The sequence below is a fragment of the Trichosurus vulpecula genome, chromosome 1 (genome assembly GCF_011100635.1).
Source record: "Trichosurus vulpecula isolate mTriVul1 chromosome 1, mTriVul1.pri, whole genome shotgun sequence".
NCBI classification, from domain to species: Eukaryota; Metazoa; Chordata; class Mammalia; order Diprotodontia; family Phalangeridae; genus Trichosurus; species Trichosurus vulpecula.
In genome coordinates, this window is record NC_050573.1 from 33,160,707 (window position 1) to 33,177,545 (window position 16,839).

General features: G+C 38.9%; 1 protein-coding gene across 1 annotated transcript in view; it reads left to right on the forward strand.

Moving 5' to 3' along the window:
• The window catches only part of HECTD4 (HECT domain E3 ubiquitin protein ligase 4), a 194,700-nt gene that overhangs the window by 78,697 nt on the left and 99,164 nt on the right, over positions 1-16,839 (forward strand). Inside the window, exon 9 of the mRNA XM_036741289.1 lies at positions 16,103-16,261. Coding sequence (XP_036597184.1) covers positions 16,103-16,261 — 159 coding nt within the window. The remainder of the gene's footprint in view (positions 1-16,102; positions 16,262-16,839) is intronic.

Sequence of the window (16,839 nt, forward strand, 5' to 3'; positions counted from 1 at the left end):
ATGACCATTGTGTTTGACCAGAATTTTGTTGCCTCTCCATGTTGAACTTTGTAATTTTGATGCATTCTCAAAATTGTGATATCCCATGATTGATGATTTGGCCTCATTGAAATCAGTTGATAAAGTATCAGGGAAGAGCTTGGGACTGTCAAAAACAAAGCCTAATTTTCCAAGTACAATCCATCCCACTCTCTTATTCCAGTTAATTCTGGACCCAGTTCAGCGTCCATTTGTAGTCCAAGGTATTGCTGGAATGGCTCAGTGAGCTGTCCAGCCAGCAGCATGTCACAACGAGTACAATGGACATTCTTCATCATTTGTTTTTTCCTCTGGAGATGTCAGGCCAGTGTATTTTGAGTGGTTACAGATCTCCTTGAAGAAGACCTGAAGTACCTGGTGTATATGATGTAACCAGCATGATGAGAATATGGAGTCCCTCACCAGTTTAAAGGGAATCTTGCTTTTGGACTTTATTTCAGATATTATCCATGACTGTGGTACATTTTACCTTTGTTGAACATTTGCCTCCTAGTTTTATGCCTTGGTTGATGTTGGTAACCCAAAGATCATTAACAGAATTCTCTCTCGGATTGGTTGAAGGAATTGGAACATTTAATATGAAGAAAATAGTAGCTGATAATAATAGCATTTATACAGTGATTAATATTTCCAAAGCTTCTGCAAATATTGTCTCATTTGATCCTCACAGCTCTCCCCATGACAAAGTTATGATAACTGCCTTCATGTCTTTGACAAGGAGGGCTGTCATGTAAAAGCAGGATTGACTTGTTCTTCCCTGAGGGTAAAATTAAGACAAATAGGTAGAAGCTGTATAGAGGAAGCTTTTGACTTGATATGAGGGGAAACTTCCTAATAGAACTGGCCAGAATTGGAATGGCCTGACTTAGAAAGTGGTGGGTTCTCCTTTACTTACTACATGTCTTCAAACTGAGCTTTGATGGCTACTTGTCAGTCTGCTGTAGTGGGGGCTCCTCTGAAGGGACAGGTTTGGTTAGATGGCTTTTGAGCTCTTGTCTACCTCTGAGACTCTTTGGATTCACACCACTTCTAACTTTATTGATCAGAGAGAGTTAAAAGAGCTAAAAATATTAGAACTTCCCATTTCCAGGAAAGCTAGATCATCTTTGGGGCAAAGTTTTCATATTGTCTATTTTTTTTTATAGCTATTTGCTATCTTTCCTTCGGATATCTTGAGAATCAGTCCTTCAGTGCTTTCAAAACCCTATCTCTTCCAGTGTCAGTTTCTTCTTCATGTATTTGGTCTGATCAGTTCTTTTTGGTATTTCAGACTTATATATTACATTGAAGTGTGAGAAACCAAATGTTCTGATCCCATTGTCATCCTTGATAAAAAGTGGATTATAGAAACACAGGCAGGTGTGTTCCTTTTCCTCCCCTATTTCCCCTTCCTTCCAGGTTTGCCTGTACACAGTCTTGGGATGATCCTGCTACATAGCATCTTATACGAAGCTTTGTGCTTATTTCTTTTCACCTCCTCAGCCCTTTGCCATTTTGTGAGATAATACTGCTCAAGGTGCTATCTTTTGTAATCATGTCTTACCATTTGGTGCATTGAGCATTTTCTGGCAGAGGTGGTTTCTGGGCCTTCACATTGTGAAGATTGTGATTCTTCTAAGCTGAGAGTCAAAAGCTTTTCCTTTAGCCGTTTTCCTGTTTTTTTGATCAATAGCTTCTGTTTCGTTTTTGTTTTTTGCTTTTTTCTTTTTTTTTTTTGTAATACAATAATTTCCCCAGTAGCCTTCCCCCTACAGAGAGCCATCCCATATAACAAATAGTATTTTTTTAGAGTCAAAAAAAGAGGGAAAAAAATCAGCATAACTGATCAGTATGTCAGAAAAGTCTGAAAATATTTGCATTGTACATTTGTGGATCTCCATCTCTGCAAAGGGGTGTAGTGGGGATGTCTTCTCTCATTCTTTCAAGCCATACTTGTTCGTGAGAATTTTGCAGCGTTCAATGCTAATTTTTTTGGTGGTTCTTTCCTTTTACTTTGTTGTAGTCATTGTGTATATTGTTTTCTTGGCTCTGCTTATTTCATCCTGTATCAGTTCATGTAGAGCTGTCCATGCTTCTCTGTTTTCATCAGATTTATCATTTCTGGCAGGGCAGCAAGATCCCATTGTATCCATAGGCCACAAATGTGTTTACCATTCCCCAATTGATGTGCATCTATTTTGTTTCCAATTCTTTGCTATCACAAAAAAATAATGCCATAAATATTTCATTATATATAGGGACTTTATCAATGTCCTCTTGGAGGATAAGCCTAGTAGTGAAATGTCTGGGTCAAAGGGTATGGACATTTTAATTGCTTCATTTACATAATTCCAAATTGTTTTCCAGACTGCACATCCTGATTTATAGCTTCATCAGCAGTACACCAGCGTGCTTGTTTTCCCTACAACCCCCCCAACGCTGACTGTTCCTACCTTTGTCATCTTTGTTTATTTGCTGTATGTGAGATGAAACTTAAGGGTTATTTTGATTCACATTTCTCTTATTATTAATGATTTAGATCATTCTTGCATATGGTCATTGCTATTTCTTTTTTATTATTGTTGAATAAAATGGTGTGGTTTTATTTTTTCCCTTATTTTATTTTTTCTCAATTACATGTAAAAAAAATTTTAACATTCTTTTTTTTTAATTGAAAATTGAAAATTCTCCCCTTCCTTCCCCTCCCCTTCCTTGAGAAGGCAAATAATTCACACAAAACATATTTCCATATTAGCCATTTTGCAAAAGAAAACACAAACATAGAGAGAGAAAGTTTAAAAAGTATGCTTTGATCTGTATTCAAACTCTATCAGTTCCTTCTCTGGAGATAGATAGGATTTTTCATTATAAGTCTTTCAAAATTATATGGGATCATTGTATGCTCAGAATAGCTACATCATTTAGTTGATCATCGTACAACATTATTGTTCGTGTATGATGTTCTCCTGGTTCTGCTCACTTTACTTTGCATCAGTTTGTATAACCATCATGCCATAAGCACCTAAGGATAGTTTTATATCTTTTTTAAACCTGTCTTTGTGCTTTTAATTTCTTTTATTTCTATTGCTAGCATTTTCAGAACTATATCAAATATAGTGAGACCCTTGCTTTACTCTCCTATTAATTGGAGAGGTTCTAGGGGACCTACATTGTCTGTGATGCTTGAGTTTGATTGTAGATAGATGCTCTTTATATTGTTCATAAAAAGATCCCTCTTTGCCTATACTTTGTAGGATTTATAACATAAATGAGTGTTATACTTTACCAAAGGCTTTTTCTGTATCTATTTGGATAATCATGGGGTTTGAAGTGTTTTTATTTTTAATATGATTAATTACATTGATTACTTTTCTAATGTTGAACTGTCTTTGCATTCCTGGTATACCCAACTTGGTCACAATGAATGATTTCTTGAATGAATTGGATGTAGTCAGTTTGACAAAATTTTATTTATAAATTTTGAATTGACATTCATTAATGATATTGGTCTATACTTCTGTGTTTCATCTTTCCCTAATTTAGGTATTAGGACTATATTTGTCTCATAAAAGGAATCTGGTAGGACACGTTTTTTCTCATTTTTGAGAATAATTTGTGTAGTAATGATTCTTTGAAAAATTGATAGAATTCTTCCTGTGAATCAATAAAGATTAGGAGGATTTTTTTTCCCTCTGGCATTTCCTTTGGATCTAGTTCCACTTCCTTTTCTGAGATGGAGTTTTTAAGATCTCTATTTGGTTTTCTGTTAGTTTGGGTATTTTATGTTTGTGAAAGTATTCTTCTCTTTCTTTTGTATTCTTAGTTTTACTAGTATAAAGGTGTGGCATAGGTTCTCATACTTCTTGTCTGATCTCCTTGTGATTTCTCCTTGTTTGCTATTTGATTTTATTTTCTTACCTCTTCTTTTTAATTAGATTAGCTAAAAGCTTTTAAACTTAAAAATCTTTTCAAAGAATCACTTTTTAGTTTTATTTCTCATTTTCAGGTTATCTCTAACTTTTGGTGTCTCCTCTTTTGTGCTTATTTTAGGTTAATTTGTTGACTTTCTAATTTTTAAAATGCATATTCAGTTTGTTAATCTTCTCTTTTTCTATTTTGTTAATGTATGTTTGTAGGGATATAATTTTTCCCCTGAGGACTGCTTTAGCTGCATCCCAGAAATTTTGGTATGTTTTTTCATAATTATTATTTTCTTCCACATAACTATTAATTGTTTCTGTGTTCTTTTGGCTATTCATTATTAAAGATTTCATTTTTAAGTCTCCATTTGGATCTGTCTTTTGGGTGTTCCCGGAACTGATTACTATTTTTATTGCGTTGTCATCGGTAAATGACATACTTACCATTTCTGCCTTTATAATTTTATTTTTATTTCTCCCCTTTTTTGCAATATACTGTGACCTAATATATGATCAGTTTTTGTAAAGGTTTCATGTTGTGCTGAGAAATACATATATTTCTTTGCAGTCTAACTTAAAAGATACAATAAATCTTTTAGTTCTTGGTTTGTTCAGTTCTGCATTATTTCTTTTGTTTGTCTTTCTTTTAGATTTTAGATACTAAATCTCCTGTCATCAAGTACTTCTAAGGTACCTATTTTGGATTCTCTCTTCTAAACGGCTTCTGTATTAGTGCCTTATAGATCTTGTGCCCTGATCCCCTTTTTCTGTTGTGTATCAGTCTTGGAAGTACCAATTCCTGCTTGTGATCAAAAGGATATTGCCTCATGGTTGGAATTTTCTTATGTCCATAATAGTGAGGGTCATTATTAACCTTGGCCCTTCCCATCACCATTTTTTTCCTATTTGTCTTGAAATTCCCCTGAGTCCATTTCCTGCCACTCCTCGGGGTGTACTTGCTCCCAGGAGCTCAGATTCCTCTTCTCTGAAGACAGGCTGAGTAGTCTCTCTAAGCACCAAATTCCTATAGATTATACCCACTATAAGGTCTGGATCTCTTTTTATAAAATATCTTTCTTCTCCCATGGGAGCATGCATCAATAATGTTCTCTCCTACCAGCGAAACAAGATTTCCCTCTTTCTTTCCTCCTGTTCAATCCTTCCCTCTGCTTCCTCATTCATTCTCCTCTAGGCTTCTTCTTGAGAGACTACAGGACTTATTTTCTTTTCATCGACTTGCTTAAGGCACGTTACATATAGTTCTTTTTATCTTCTTCCTCCCCGTTTATATGAGTACACCCATTCTGTAATTTAGTCTCTCATACACACAAAAATATTAATTGACTTATAGGAGGGTGTAGGCCTGTTTCTACACCATCATTTTTATTTGACTTGCTTTACCCTTGAATCCTTATTTTCTTTTATCTTTTTTTTTTTAGAGGGGGGAAGGCAGGGCAATTGGGGTTAAATGACTTGCCCAAGGTCACACAGCTAGTAAGTGTGTCAAGTGTCTGAGGTCGGATTTGAATTCAAGTCCTCCTGACTCCAGGGCCAGTGCTCTACTCACTGTGCCACCTAGCTGCCCTCCTAGAAAGAAATCTCTTGGTTTTTCTCTTGTTTTTTTTTTTTGTTGTTGTTGTTGCCCTTAGTTTCCATATATGTATTATCTTAGGTTTTTGAAAAGCAAAAAAAAAAAAAAAATTGTTCAGGTCTGAATTTCTTTCTAGGAATGCTTCAAGTACCTTTTTTTCTTTTTTAAACTGAATGTCCCATCTTTTTTCATTAATGATTAGGCTCAGTTTTGCAAGAAAGGCATGTCTCCTTGGGTTGCATCTTGAGCTCCTTTGCTCTTCAAAACACATTATTCCATTCTCTCCTGTAGTTTCTAGTGAGTGCAGAATAATCTTGTGGTATTTTAATTCATTTTCCTTTATATTGAAACTTTTCTCCTGGCCACTTGGAGAATTTGTTGTTTATCATTAGAACTGTTAAATTTAACTGTTTTGTCTTAGAGTTTACAGTATAGGGTTTGGGGTTTTTTTTTTCCCCTGGAGGCAATCTGTGGATTTTTAAAATTGGTACTTTGCTTTCTATGTTCAGAAATTTGGGGCAGTTTTCTTGTATTATTTCTTGCATTATGGTGTCAACATTTTTTTTACTTGTCATTATAGGCCTGTAATCCTTAACTTGCCTCTCTACATCCTGTCTTCAAGATCACTAATCAGTCAATCATCCAGCATTTATTAAGCACCTCCTATGTGTCAGGAACTGTGATAACCTCTATATACAAAGAAAGGTAAAAAAAAAATAGTCCTATCTCTTAAGAAGCTCATAATCTATTGGAGAAATAAAATGCAAACAACTATGTGCAAATAATATATTTACGTAGGATAAACTGGAGAATTCTAATCAACAGAGGGAAAGCATGAAGATTAAGCAGAGAAAAGCTTCTTGCAGAAGATTGGGATTTAGCTGACACTTGAAGAAGGCCAGGAATCCAGGAGGTAGAGATGAGGAGGGAGAGAGAGCCAGCCATGGGGGTGGGATTTATATGTTTTGCTTCTGTGGAGATCTTGTTTTCTTTTTATGTTACTACTTTTTGCTTCTCTTCTTCTAGAAAATCCATGTATTTGAATTCCCAATCATTTATTCCCTGTTTTGTTTCTTTGGTGACACTTCCCTGCATGGCTTCAAATTTTTCTGTTTTGCTCATAATTTCTGTTGTTCAGGCCGTATATTCTACATTCATAATGCTTATTTCACCTTTAAACCATTAGGAGACATCCTGCTGTGGTTCCATCTCCCTTGAGAGTCCACAGGCTCATTTGCCTCATTGAGTGTGGATTTGTTTTCCTTTGTCTTTTAATATCTGTTCAGAGATATTTGGACTCTTTTCTGATCTAGATGCCATGTTCCCTCCCATTATTATCTTCCCTGTTGACTATTCTGCTTTTGCTCATGGTCTTTAACTGATTTTTAAAAATTACTCAGGTCTTTGTTGACTGGAGTCTTTTTTCGTATATACTCCTTTTGCTTACTTTCTAATTCCTTCTCCTTTGATTCTAGTTTCCTTGGGGGATGGACCTCAAAGTGGCTTCTGATTCCTCTCCTGCTAGGCAACTTACAATTCACTGCCCTCAGTCTCTCCCTGAAGTGATTTCTGAGGGGACAAAATTGGCCCCTGGTGGGTACTTTCTGTCAGTTTTGGTGGAGCGCCACACATGCTAATTTACTATCCCAGTTCTCTTTATTCCTCCATCCACCCAATCAAAATTCTTACAGCTGTTGCTTACAGATTTCCAAAGCATTTCCCTTCCTTCCTCAACGAGTTTGGTACCTGGCTCACAGTTTTTCTTTTATCTTGATCTGTTGGTGAACCAATTCAATTTCATACTGTCCTCTTCTTCTCTTGAGTTCTTAGCCTCCTTATCGTATTACCAATTGCTCCCTGCCAAGCCTTAGCTTTGAATCACTCTCACCCTCTGCAGGCTTTGCTCCTATGCACATGCTGCTAAAGAAAAGTGGGAAAAAAATCATGCAATCATTTTGATTGGGTCCACCACAAATTTGTTACACAACCTCAACTGGGCTCTTACTGCTGTGAGGCAATTGTACTATACTTTCTTTATCAGCTCACTCCCACTCTCCACAGTGGTTCTTCCAAACCTTTTTATTCCTTTTCAGACCTCCCTTGGCTCCTCCTCTCCATCCACCTTCTCAGCGGAGAACCTTGTCTCGTATTTTGCCAAAAAAAATTTATGTCCATGAGCTCCCTCTTATCCCTTCTTCCTCATCTTCCACCAACTCAGATGCATTCTGCCACTGTCTCTTCCTTCACTCATCTCACATGAAGAAGTAGCTTTACTCATTACAAAGGCTAACCCCTCTAACTTTACGAATGATCCTATTGCATCCTGCCTCCTCCACTGGATTGTCCCCTCTTATCCCCACTCTATTACTTGTCTCCTTAGACTCCTTCCCTACTGCCAACAGACATGCCCATGTCTCCCCCATCCTCCAGAAAACCTCAGTTGATCCTTCTGTCCTTGCTAATTTGTCATTCTGTATCTCATCCACTCTTTGTAGCTAAACTCCTTGAAAAAGCTGTCGATGATAGGTGCCCCTACTTTCTCTTCTCCCACTTTCTTTTTAACTGTTTACAGTCTGGCTCCCAACTTTATCATTCCATGAAAACTGCTCTCTCCAAAGTTACCAATGAGCTCTTTTTCTTTTCTTTTTTTTTTTTGGAGGGGAGAAGGCAGGGCAATTGGGGTTAAGTGACTTGCCCAAGGTCACACAGCTAGTAAGTGTATCAAGTGTCTGAGGCCAGATTTGAGCTCAAGTCCTCATGACTTCAGGGCTGGTGCTCTACTCACTGTGCCACCTAGCTGCCCCTACCAACAATCTCTTAATTGCCAAATCAAATGGCCTTTTTTCAGTCCTCATTCTCCTTAGCCCTTCTGCAACCTTTGACACTTTTGATCACCCCCTCCTCTTTGATACTCTCTTCTCTCTAGATTATTAGGACACCGCTTTCTCCTAGTTCTTCTCCTACTTATCTGACCACTCCTCAGTTTCTTTGTCATGTCCTCTACCTATAGTTATCCCACAGGATTCTCTCCTGAACTCTCTTCTCTTTTCCTTCTTTACTACTTCACTTGGTGATCTCATCAGATTCCATGGCTTTAATTACCATCCCTGTACTGATAAATCTCAAATCTACTGTCCTGCCTGAACTTCTCTGCTGTCCTCCAATCTCATATTTCCAGCAGCCTGTCCAGTAGACATCTTGAACTAAACTTGTCCAAAATGGAACTTGTTATATCTTTTCTCCTAAACCCTTCCCCTCTCTTAACGTCCCTATTACTTTAGAGGGCAACACCGTCCTTCTAGTACCTCAGGCTCACAGCCTAGATACCATTTTTGATTCTTGGCTGACTTACCCTCCCATATCTAATCTCTTGCCAAGGCCTGTTGATTTCCACCTTTGCAATATCTCTCAAATATACCTGCTTCTGTCCTCTGACACTTCCACTACTCTAGTGCAGGCCCTCATCACCTCACACTTAGACTGTTACCTGTTAGCCTGATAGTAAATCTGCCTGCCTTAAGTCTTTCCCCACTCCAGTCTCCTCTATGCAGCCACCAAAGTGATTTTCCTAAGGCCCAGGTCCAGTCCCCTACTCATTAAACTCCAGTGGCCTCTGTTACCCCCATGATAAAATGCAAATTCCTGTTTGGCATTCAAATACCTCCATAACCTTTCCTCCTCCTACTTTTCCAGTATTCTTAACATCTTACTTCTCAGCACATACTCTTTGATCCAGTAACACTGGCCTCCTGGCTGTTCCAGAAGTAAGACACTCCATCTCTTGGTTCCTGGCATTTTCTCTGGCTTGTCCCCATCCCTGGAATAGTCTCCTTCATCTCTGCCTACTGTCTTCCCTGGCTTCTTTTAAGTCCCATCTGAAGTCTCATCATCTACAGGAAGCCTTTCCCACCCCCTCTTAATTCTGGCACTTTCCCTCTTTTAATTATTTCCTATTTATCCTGTACATAGCTTGTTTGTATGTATTTGTTTGCTTGTGTCTCCCCATTAGATTGTGAACTCCTTGAAGACAGAAGACTGTGTTTTTTGCCTCTTTTTGTGTCCCTAGCCCTTGGCATAGTGCCTGGCACATAGTGGGTGTTTAATAAATGTTTACCGACTGACTGACTCAGTACTCTAGCTGAGTTCGGTGTTTCCATGCTGCTATCCTAGCCAGAATAAGCATCTGCCTTTTGGTTTTCTGCAGCATGGGGAGGAGTGATATGGGCTAGATCAGGGGTGGGGAACGTGAGGCCTCGAGGCCACATGTGGCCCTCTAGGGCTTCAAGTGCGGCCCTTTGAATGAATCCAGACTTCACGGAAAAATCCCTCTATTAAAGTGATCCTCTTAATAAAAGGATTTGTTCTGTGAAGTCTGGCTTCAGTCAAAGGGCCGCACTTGAGGCCCCACAGGTGGCCTCGAGGCTACAGTTTCCCTACCCTTGATCTAGATATTAATTCTGTGGTAAGCCTATTTGGCCTTCTGTTCTAAGGCTTATTTGACCTTGTCATAGTGAGGTGGGAAATGGGGGAGAGGCTAAGTGAGTACATTAGGGTTAGGAATTAGCCGTTTCTGCTTTTAATTCATTACGTTTTTACCTTGTTAGGATTCTTGGTGTCTTAGACTAGGGCTGTCCAGAATGGAGCTCATGGGCCACATGTGGCCTGGCCCACAGTGTGATTTATGTGGCCCTCCTACAAGCATAGAAATTTACATAAATGCTTTAGTAAACAAAGCCAAGATACTGCAGAGCTCTCACTAAAATGGAAAATCAAAATATACTGTCTATTGTTTCAATAAGAACCTAAGGCTGGAGAGGCCTGTCTTAGACCATGAAGATAGCTGAAATTTCTTTATCTCTTGTGCATAATTCCTGTTTTAGAGATGTTTGAGAGGCCCTGAGGAGTATAAGAAAGTCTAGTCTTCCATTGCATTAGTCCTGTAACTCAGAAGTCCCTCATCTCTAATTTCTCAATCCAAAATCTTATTTTCCAGTTTTTAAAAATTGTCATCCCTATGCCCAGTTTCACATTGAAGCGACCAAGTATTGAAGTATAAGTTGATTTGATTTTTAGAGTCTTGCCAGATTGATTAGGTAATTGCATTCTCTTCTTCCTCTCCAATAAATATTGACTCATAATCCACATTTATTATTATGATCCCTAATCCACAGTCATCTTATTGGCATCCCACAATCCTCAGTCATCCTAATGGATGTCCATAAACTGTGTCATCCTTACAGCGCCCTAAGTTGTAGTCCTCTTCATGATGGTCCTTTGCTTACACGCATTACAAAGACTCTAAGGCAAGAAGACCAAGTGTCCCATGTGATGAGATTGCCTTAGGGCACACAGTTAAACTGACTCTGCTGCGTATCTAGGGAGAACCTATTAGCCATCCTTCCTTAGCTTCAACAGCTGCAACTTCTTTGTCCAATGATTTCCTTTATGATGAGACTGTCAGTTTGGAGATAATGCAGTTCCTCTAGTAGTATGTCAATTCAGTGGTCATTGGATAAAAATCTGACATTTAGGGTGACACCAGTTAATTTAATGTTTATTGACAACCCTAAAAACTGAAAATGAAAGTCCACAGGCTTTGCAAACTATATTAGCTCCTTCTGTAGCCGCTGGTGGGTTGTCAACCCGAAAATGGATTCTTAGCACCTTCTGCCTTCCTTTCTACTATGCTCACTGTAGAAGCCCAGGACTAAATGCTGGTGTTAATTTTTCTAATTTTCATGTTCAGAGGATGGACTATTCTCCTGATATAGAGCCTCCCCATCCTGGGGCAACAGATCCATGTTTTCCCTGGGACTTCAAGCAAAGTCTTCTTAGCTTGGAAGAATCTATCAGGTCTTTGACTTCCCCAGCTTAGCTATTGAGAGTCAAGGGTCACTTTCACACCCCATCGAGGAAATGGAGCAGGACTTTGGTGGAGGGTTCAGCTATGTCTGTTCCATTATTTTATATCACTATTATAGGACGATTTACAGAATATCCACATGGACTTGTTACTTTGGTGATCAGGCATGCAAGAGCTAGGTCTTTAAAGCTTGCAGGTTAAGATTGACAAGCATGAAGGATGTACCAGCCTCTAGACTTGGACCACAGGAGTTGGATGTGTCTGTGAACTTCTCAGAGTAATTGTTTTCTCTGCTGCATATTGCAGCCCATTCATGACATCTTCTCCAGTGTGATGTTTAACTATGCCCTGTCAGACAGATTTGAAGCCTTCCTCTATGTCTTGGAATATTTTGTAGATACCAGTGGCACACACCAGGTATGGCCATTGCTTGATCTTCTCACCTTCCCAGCCTACCTCCTTTGATAGCCAGTCAGTTAATGACATCACCTCCCTGATGTCATGGTCCTCTTTGAGAACAAAGGACAAACAACAACAACAACAGCTAATAAGTTACAATAAAACCCAAGATCGAGAAAAACAGTTATGCACAGAAAGTGTGGTATAAATGAAAATTATTCATTTGTACTTATACATTTCTACTGGGAAGAATGAGAAAAAAGGACTCATTGTTAATTAGCAGTGAATCTGTCAAATGAAGTACTTGATTACCCCTCATTAATTTCAAATGTTAAAAGTGTTGCTGCTCTCCATTATTATATGGAAGAGGGGAAGAAAAGCAAGTATTTGGTTTGTTATGTGAATTTGAATTAGAAGGGACAGTTTAATTTGTAGGTATTTTTTTCCTTTACCTGTGATTTAATTGCTGTGGGAACCTCCTTGTATGGAAACTTCCTCCACTGTGACAGATTGTCAATTGATCTGTAGCTTTTTTATTTTTATTTTTTGTTATTTTGGAGGGGGCAGGGCAATTGGGGTTAAGTGACTTGCCCAAGGTCACACAGCTAGTACATGTGTCAAGGGTCTGAGGCTGGATTTTAACTCAGGTTGTCCTGACTCCAGGGCCGGTGCTCTACTCACTGTGCCACCTAGCTGCCCCTATAGCTTTTTCATTTTTGAAAGTCATCCGGATCACTGAAAGGTTAAGTGACTTGCCTGCAGTCACACAGGCAGGATCTGTCAGGGGCAGGATTTGGACCTAGGTTTTTCTTGCCAAGCTCAGCCTTCTAAGCTACTATGCCAGGAGTCCTCAACTATTTATAGTGAAAAAAATGCTTTCCTCCAAACAAGCCTGTGTCATTTGTTAGGTCTCCCTCTGCCCCAGTTTGCAGATTTGCAGCCTTTGACTCTGAGGGTAAAACACTTCATCTGAAGTCATAGCCCAGTCCAGAACCAGGAGAGAGTTGAGCTCTAGACTAGAGCTTCAAGGGAAGGATTGAAGGAGGGTTTTTCAAATAGGCTTCAAAGTGTCTCATTTTTTTTCCTTTTTTTGTTTAGTATTTTATTTTTCCCCAATTACATGTAAAAACAATTTTTAACATTAATTTTTAAAACTTTGAGTTCCAAATTCTCTCCCTTCCTCCTGCCTCACTCCCTACCCCCACCCCTATTAGAAGGCAAGCAATTCGATATAGGTTATTACACGAGTAGTCATGCAAAACATATTTCCGTATTAGTCATGTTGTGAAAGAAAACAGACCAAAAAACTCAAGAAAAATAAAGTAAAAAAAGCATGCTTCAGTCTGTATTCAAAAGCCATCAGTTCTTTTTCTGGGGATGGATAGCATTTTTTGTCATAAGTCCTTTAAAGTTGTCTTGGGTCATTGTATCGCTGAGAACAGCTAGGTCATTCACAGCTGATTATCTTACACCATGGCTGTTACTTTACTGTACACGGTACATTTCACTTTGCATCAGCTTCTCAAAGTATTTCCAGGCTTTTCTGAGAGCATCCTGCTCCTCACTTCTTACAGCACAATAGTATTCCATCCCAATCACATACCACAATTTGTTGAGCCATTCCCTACTTGATGGGCATCCCTTCAATTTCCAATTCTTTGCCACCAGAAAGGAGCTGCTATAAATATTTTTGTACATATAGGTCCTTTTCTAAAGAGTCTCATCTTAAAGCTCTGTATTTATTAGAGAAGGAAGCTGATACCATGTTAATTGGAATATACTTATCAAAAACATCATGGAAGATGGTATCATTGTGCTACACAGTGTTCCTAATGCTCTCTTTTAATTAAAGTTTCTTCACCAAAGTAAGAGCCTATCTTCTGGATTTATGATTTGCAGAATTCATTTGTTGTGGCACAGGAGGAAAAAAAACAAGAAGTGGCCCTTGCCATGGGGATGCTGCATTGGATGGAAGAAGTTGGGCTTTTTTCCCTTTTCCAATTTCAGGCAAAGCACTAAAAAAATGTCAGTGCTAGACTATTAATTTAAGCCCTGACAGGTTCTGAGCTGTAATGCTGTGAATAAGTTTCTCATTATTTCTTACTGGAGTAACTATAGCAGATCCTAAATGAGCTCCAGTACTCTTCAGATTGTGGTCTTGCCAATGTATGCAGGGAGATTAAAGTTAATTTTATGGTCTTCAAATTAGAAAGCTCATCTTCTTCTTAATAATAGCATGTCAGTGACCCAAAAGAAGTTATCTAATGGAATTTCATAAATCTTGCAGGTACAAATTTATTCTGAGATATAGATGAGGAAATGTTACATTATTTAGTACTATGATGAAGCTCTTTCTGGCCCATTTCCTGTTCAGGACTCACTGAATTACATGGTATACATTGAATAGCATAGTGATTAGGATGCTGGGCCTGGAGTTCAAATTCTGTCTCAGACGCTCACTAGTTTTATGATCATGGCCTGACAAAGCCAATGATACCATGTAGGTCAAGTGCTTCTGAAACCTTAAGGCCCTGTACAAATGTCCATTACCATTACTACTACTACTACAACAAAATGGATATCTAAAAGTTTAACATGTATAAAGTCCACTCAAGTCTTATCCCAGTGATGTCAGAATAGAGTGACCCAAAGTTACCAGTGGCAATGCCATCAAAATGTGAGCTGTGCCCAATGACCAACCCAGTTAAGTTCAGGGAACCTCATCTTTAGGTTTGTTCATTGCACTTCCTGAGGGTACTCCATGAAGTTGTGGTAGGCTTGGGGTCTACCTGGGTGGAGAGTGTACCTACACACAAAATCATGGTACCTTCCATACAGTTCACCCAGCAGCCTTACATGTGTCAGGCCAGGTGGCAGCATGACAGTGGATGGAAGACTTGGGTTCACTTTTCTGATACATACTGTCTATGTGACCCTGGGTAAGTCACTTTCCCTGGCAATCATCTCTCAACTCACTAAGACTATAAGTTATGGAGCACTTGTTGATCTGCATTAGTAGAGGAAGTTCACTTGTGGGAATTTCTATGCCAACAAAATCATTGGTCCAGACCAAAAAAAAAAAAAATAGAAATCATGTTCCAGGTCCTGGGGATACAAAGGCAAAAAAACAAACAAACCCCAGTGCCTGCCTTCAAGTATCTTGAATTCTACTGGAGAGAAACGCTGTGTACCTAGACATTTAAAGACAAAGTGATTTCAGTGTTGGGAAGAGTACTAATACATGGAGTGATCTGAAGAGCCCCATGCAGCAGGTGGCTCTGGAGCTGAGCCCAGAGTGGAGCTGGAGGCTCCAAGAGATTGGGGAGGAAGGGAAGCATTCCACACCTGGAGGAAGAAGAACAGTATGGAGCCTGAAGGGCTTTAAATGCCAGGCAGAGGAGTGTATTTCATCTTAGTGACAAAAAGCTTCTGAAGCAGGAGGGTAACATGGTCAGCTTTCTGCTTTAGAAATATCAGTCTGCCAACTGTGTTGGGATTTGAGTTAGAGAGGGAAAAGAATAGATTCGGGTAGACCACTGAGGAGGCTATAGCAGTAGTCCAGGAGAGATATACTCAAGGCCTGAGCTAAGCTGGTGGTTCTGTGAATGGAGAGGACAGATGTGAGTGACACTGTGAAGATAGAATTAACAAGACTTGGTAACAGATTGGATGTGGGAGAAAAGGGGGAGTGAAGAAGAGTCGGAGATGACCTTAGGGATGCTAACCTGGTCGAATGCAACAATGATTGTATCCTCCAAAATAGGGAAGTTATTAAGAAGGGGATGGGTCGGGGGAGTGTGGGTGAAGAATGCATTCCAATGGAATCTGAAATGCCTTTTTGATTTCCAGATGGAGACATTCAATAGGCACTTTGCAATGCAGTGCTATAGCTCAATAGAAAAATGAGGGATGGGTTGCATTTGAAGAATTATTGAAATCAAAGAGAAAGACGGAGTATATACATCAGTCTCTTAGTATTTTACCTGAAACATCTTTGATAATAGATAGCTTTTATTTTCTTTTTATTCTTAGGCTTTAGTTCTGGCTACTTTTAAAATTCCTCTTTTAGAAAAACTCTTGAAAGAACACAAAGAAAAATTTTGGATTTAGAATGCTAACAAGGGATCTTTGAGTGAGGAAGTTGAGTCAACATTTAATTTTTTCCTCAGTTTTTTTTGTTTCTTTATCTTATATTTTTCCTATGCTAATCAGCTCTTTATTTCTGAGATGGAGTACTGTATTCTATTTTAATCATCTGTTTTGTTAATTAAATTTCAGTTTCTTCTAAAGCATTTTAATTTTTTTCAGCAGCAAATACCAGTTGTGGGCTGCCTCTGAAAATGTTAAGGAAGACACCTATATACACATGTGGCACATACCTGGTGATGCTGGTTCCCCCACCGGGGGGCTCAGGCAGCTCTGCAACCCGTTCACTCTTTGGTGGAACAAGTGGTCTGTCGTCTTTAAAAAGTAAGTGAGTTTCTTTCATTTGTCTATGGGAGAGGGAATTCTTTCTGTACCTGTCCTTGAAAGCAGCTCCATTTGATCTTGGCAGGCTCCTGGCTCTTGTCCTAATCTCCTTGAAATGACTTTGAAAAATTTGAAACTTGATTACCTAATGTAGCCTACACTGATCCTAGGGAAGGGGCCCCTCCAGGCCACGTCCTGTTACTGTCTGTTATTTAATACTCTTATCTTGAAATTATTCCAGCAAAGGAATCACTTACTCTTGTAAACAATAGGCATAATCTCTTGCTCTTTTTGAAACATACAGATGTATTTTAAATTTTTAATTTTCTTTTAATTGTTACTTTTGATTTTACATCATATTCATTTCCAGATATATGCCCTGCCAACCCAGTGAGCTTTCCCATGTACTTAACATTTAAAAAGAAATGGAAAAAAAGTGGTTCAGCAAACCTAACCCATCACTAAATAGTATCTGATAGTGTCTGCGGTATTCCACCCCAAGGAAAGAAATGGAAAGCTTGACGATCAATTGTGACAGCAGTACATATGTGAGAACATTAGGGCCTGCACTAGGGTAG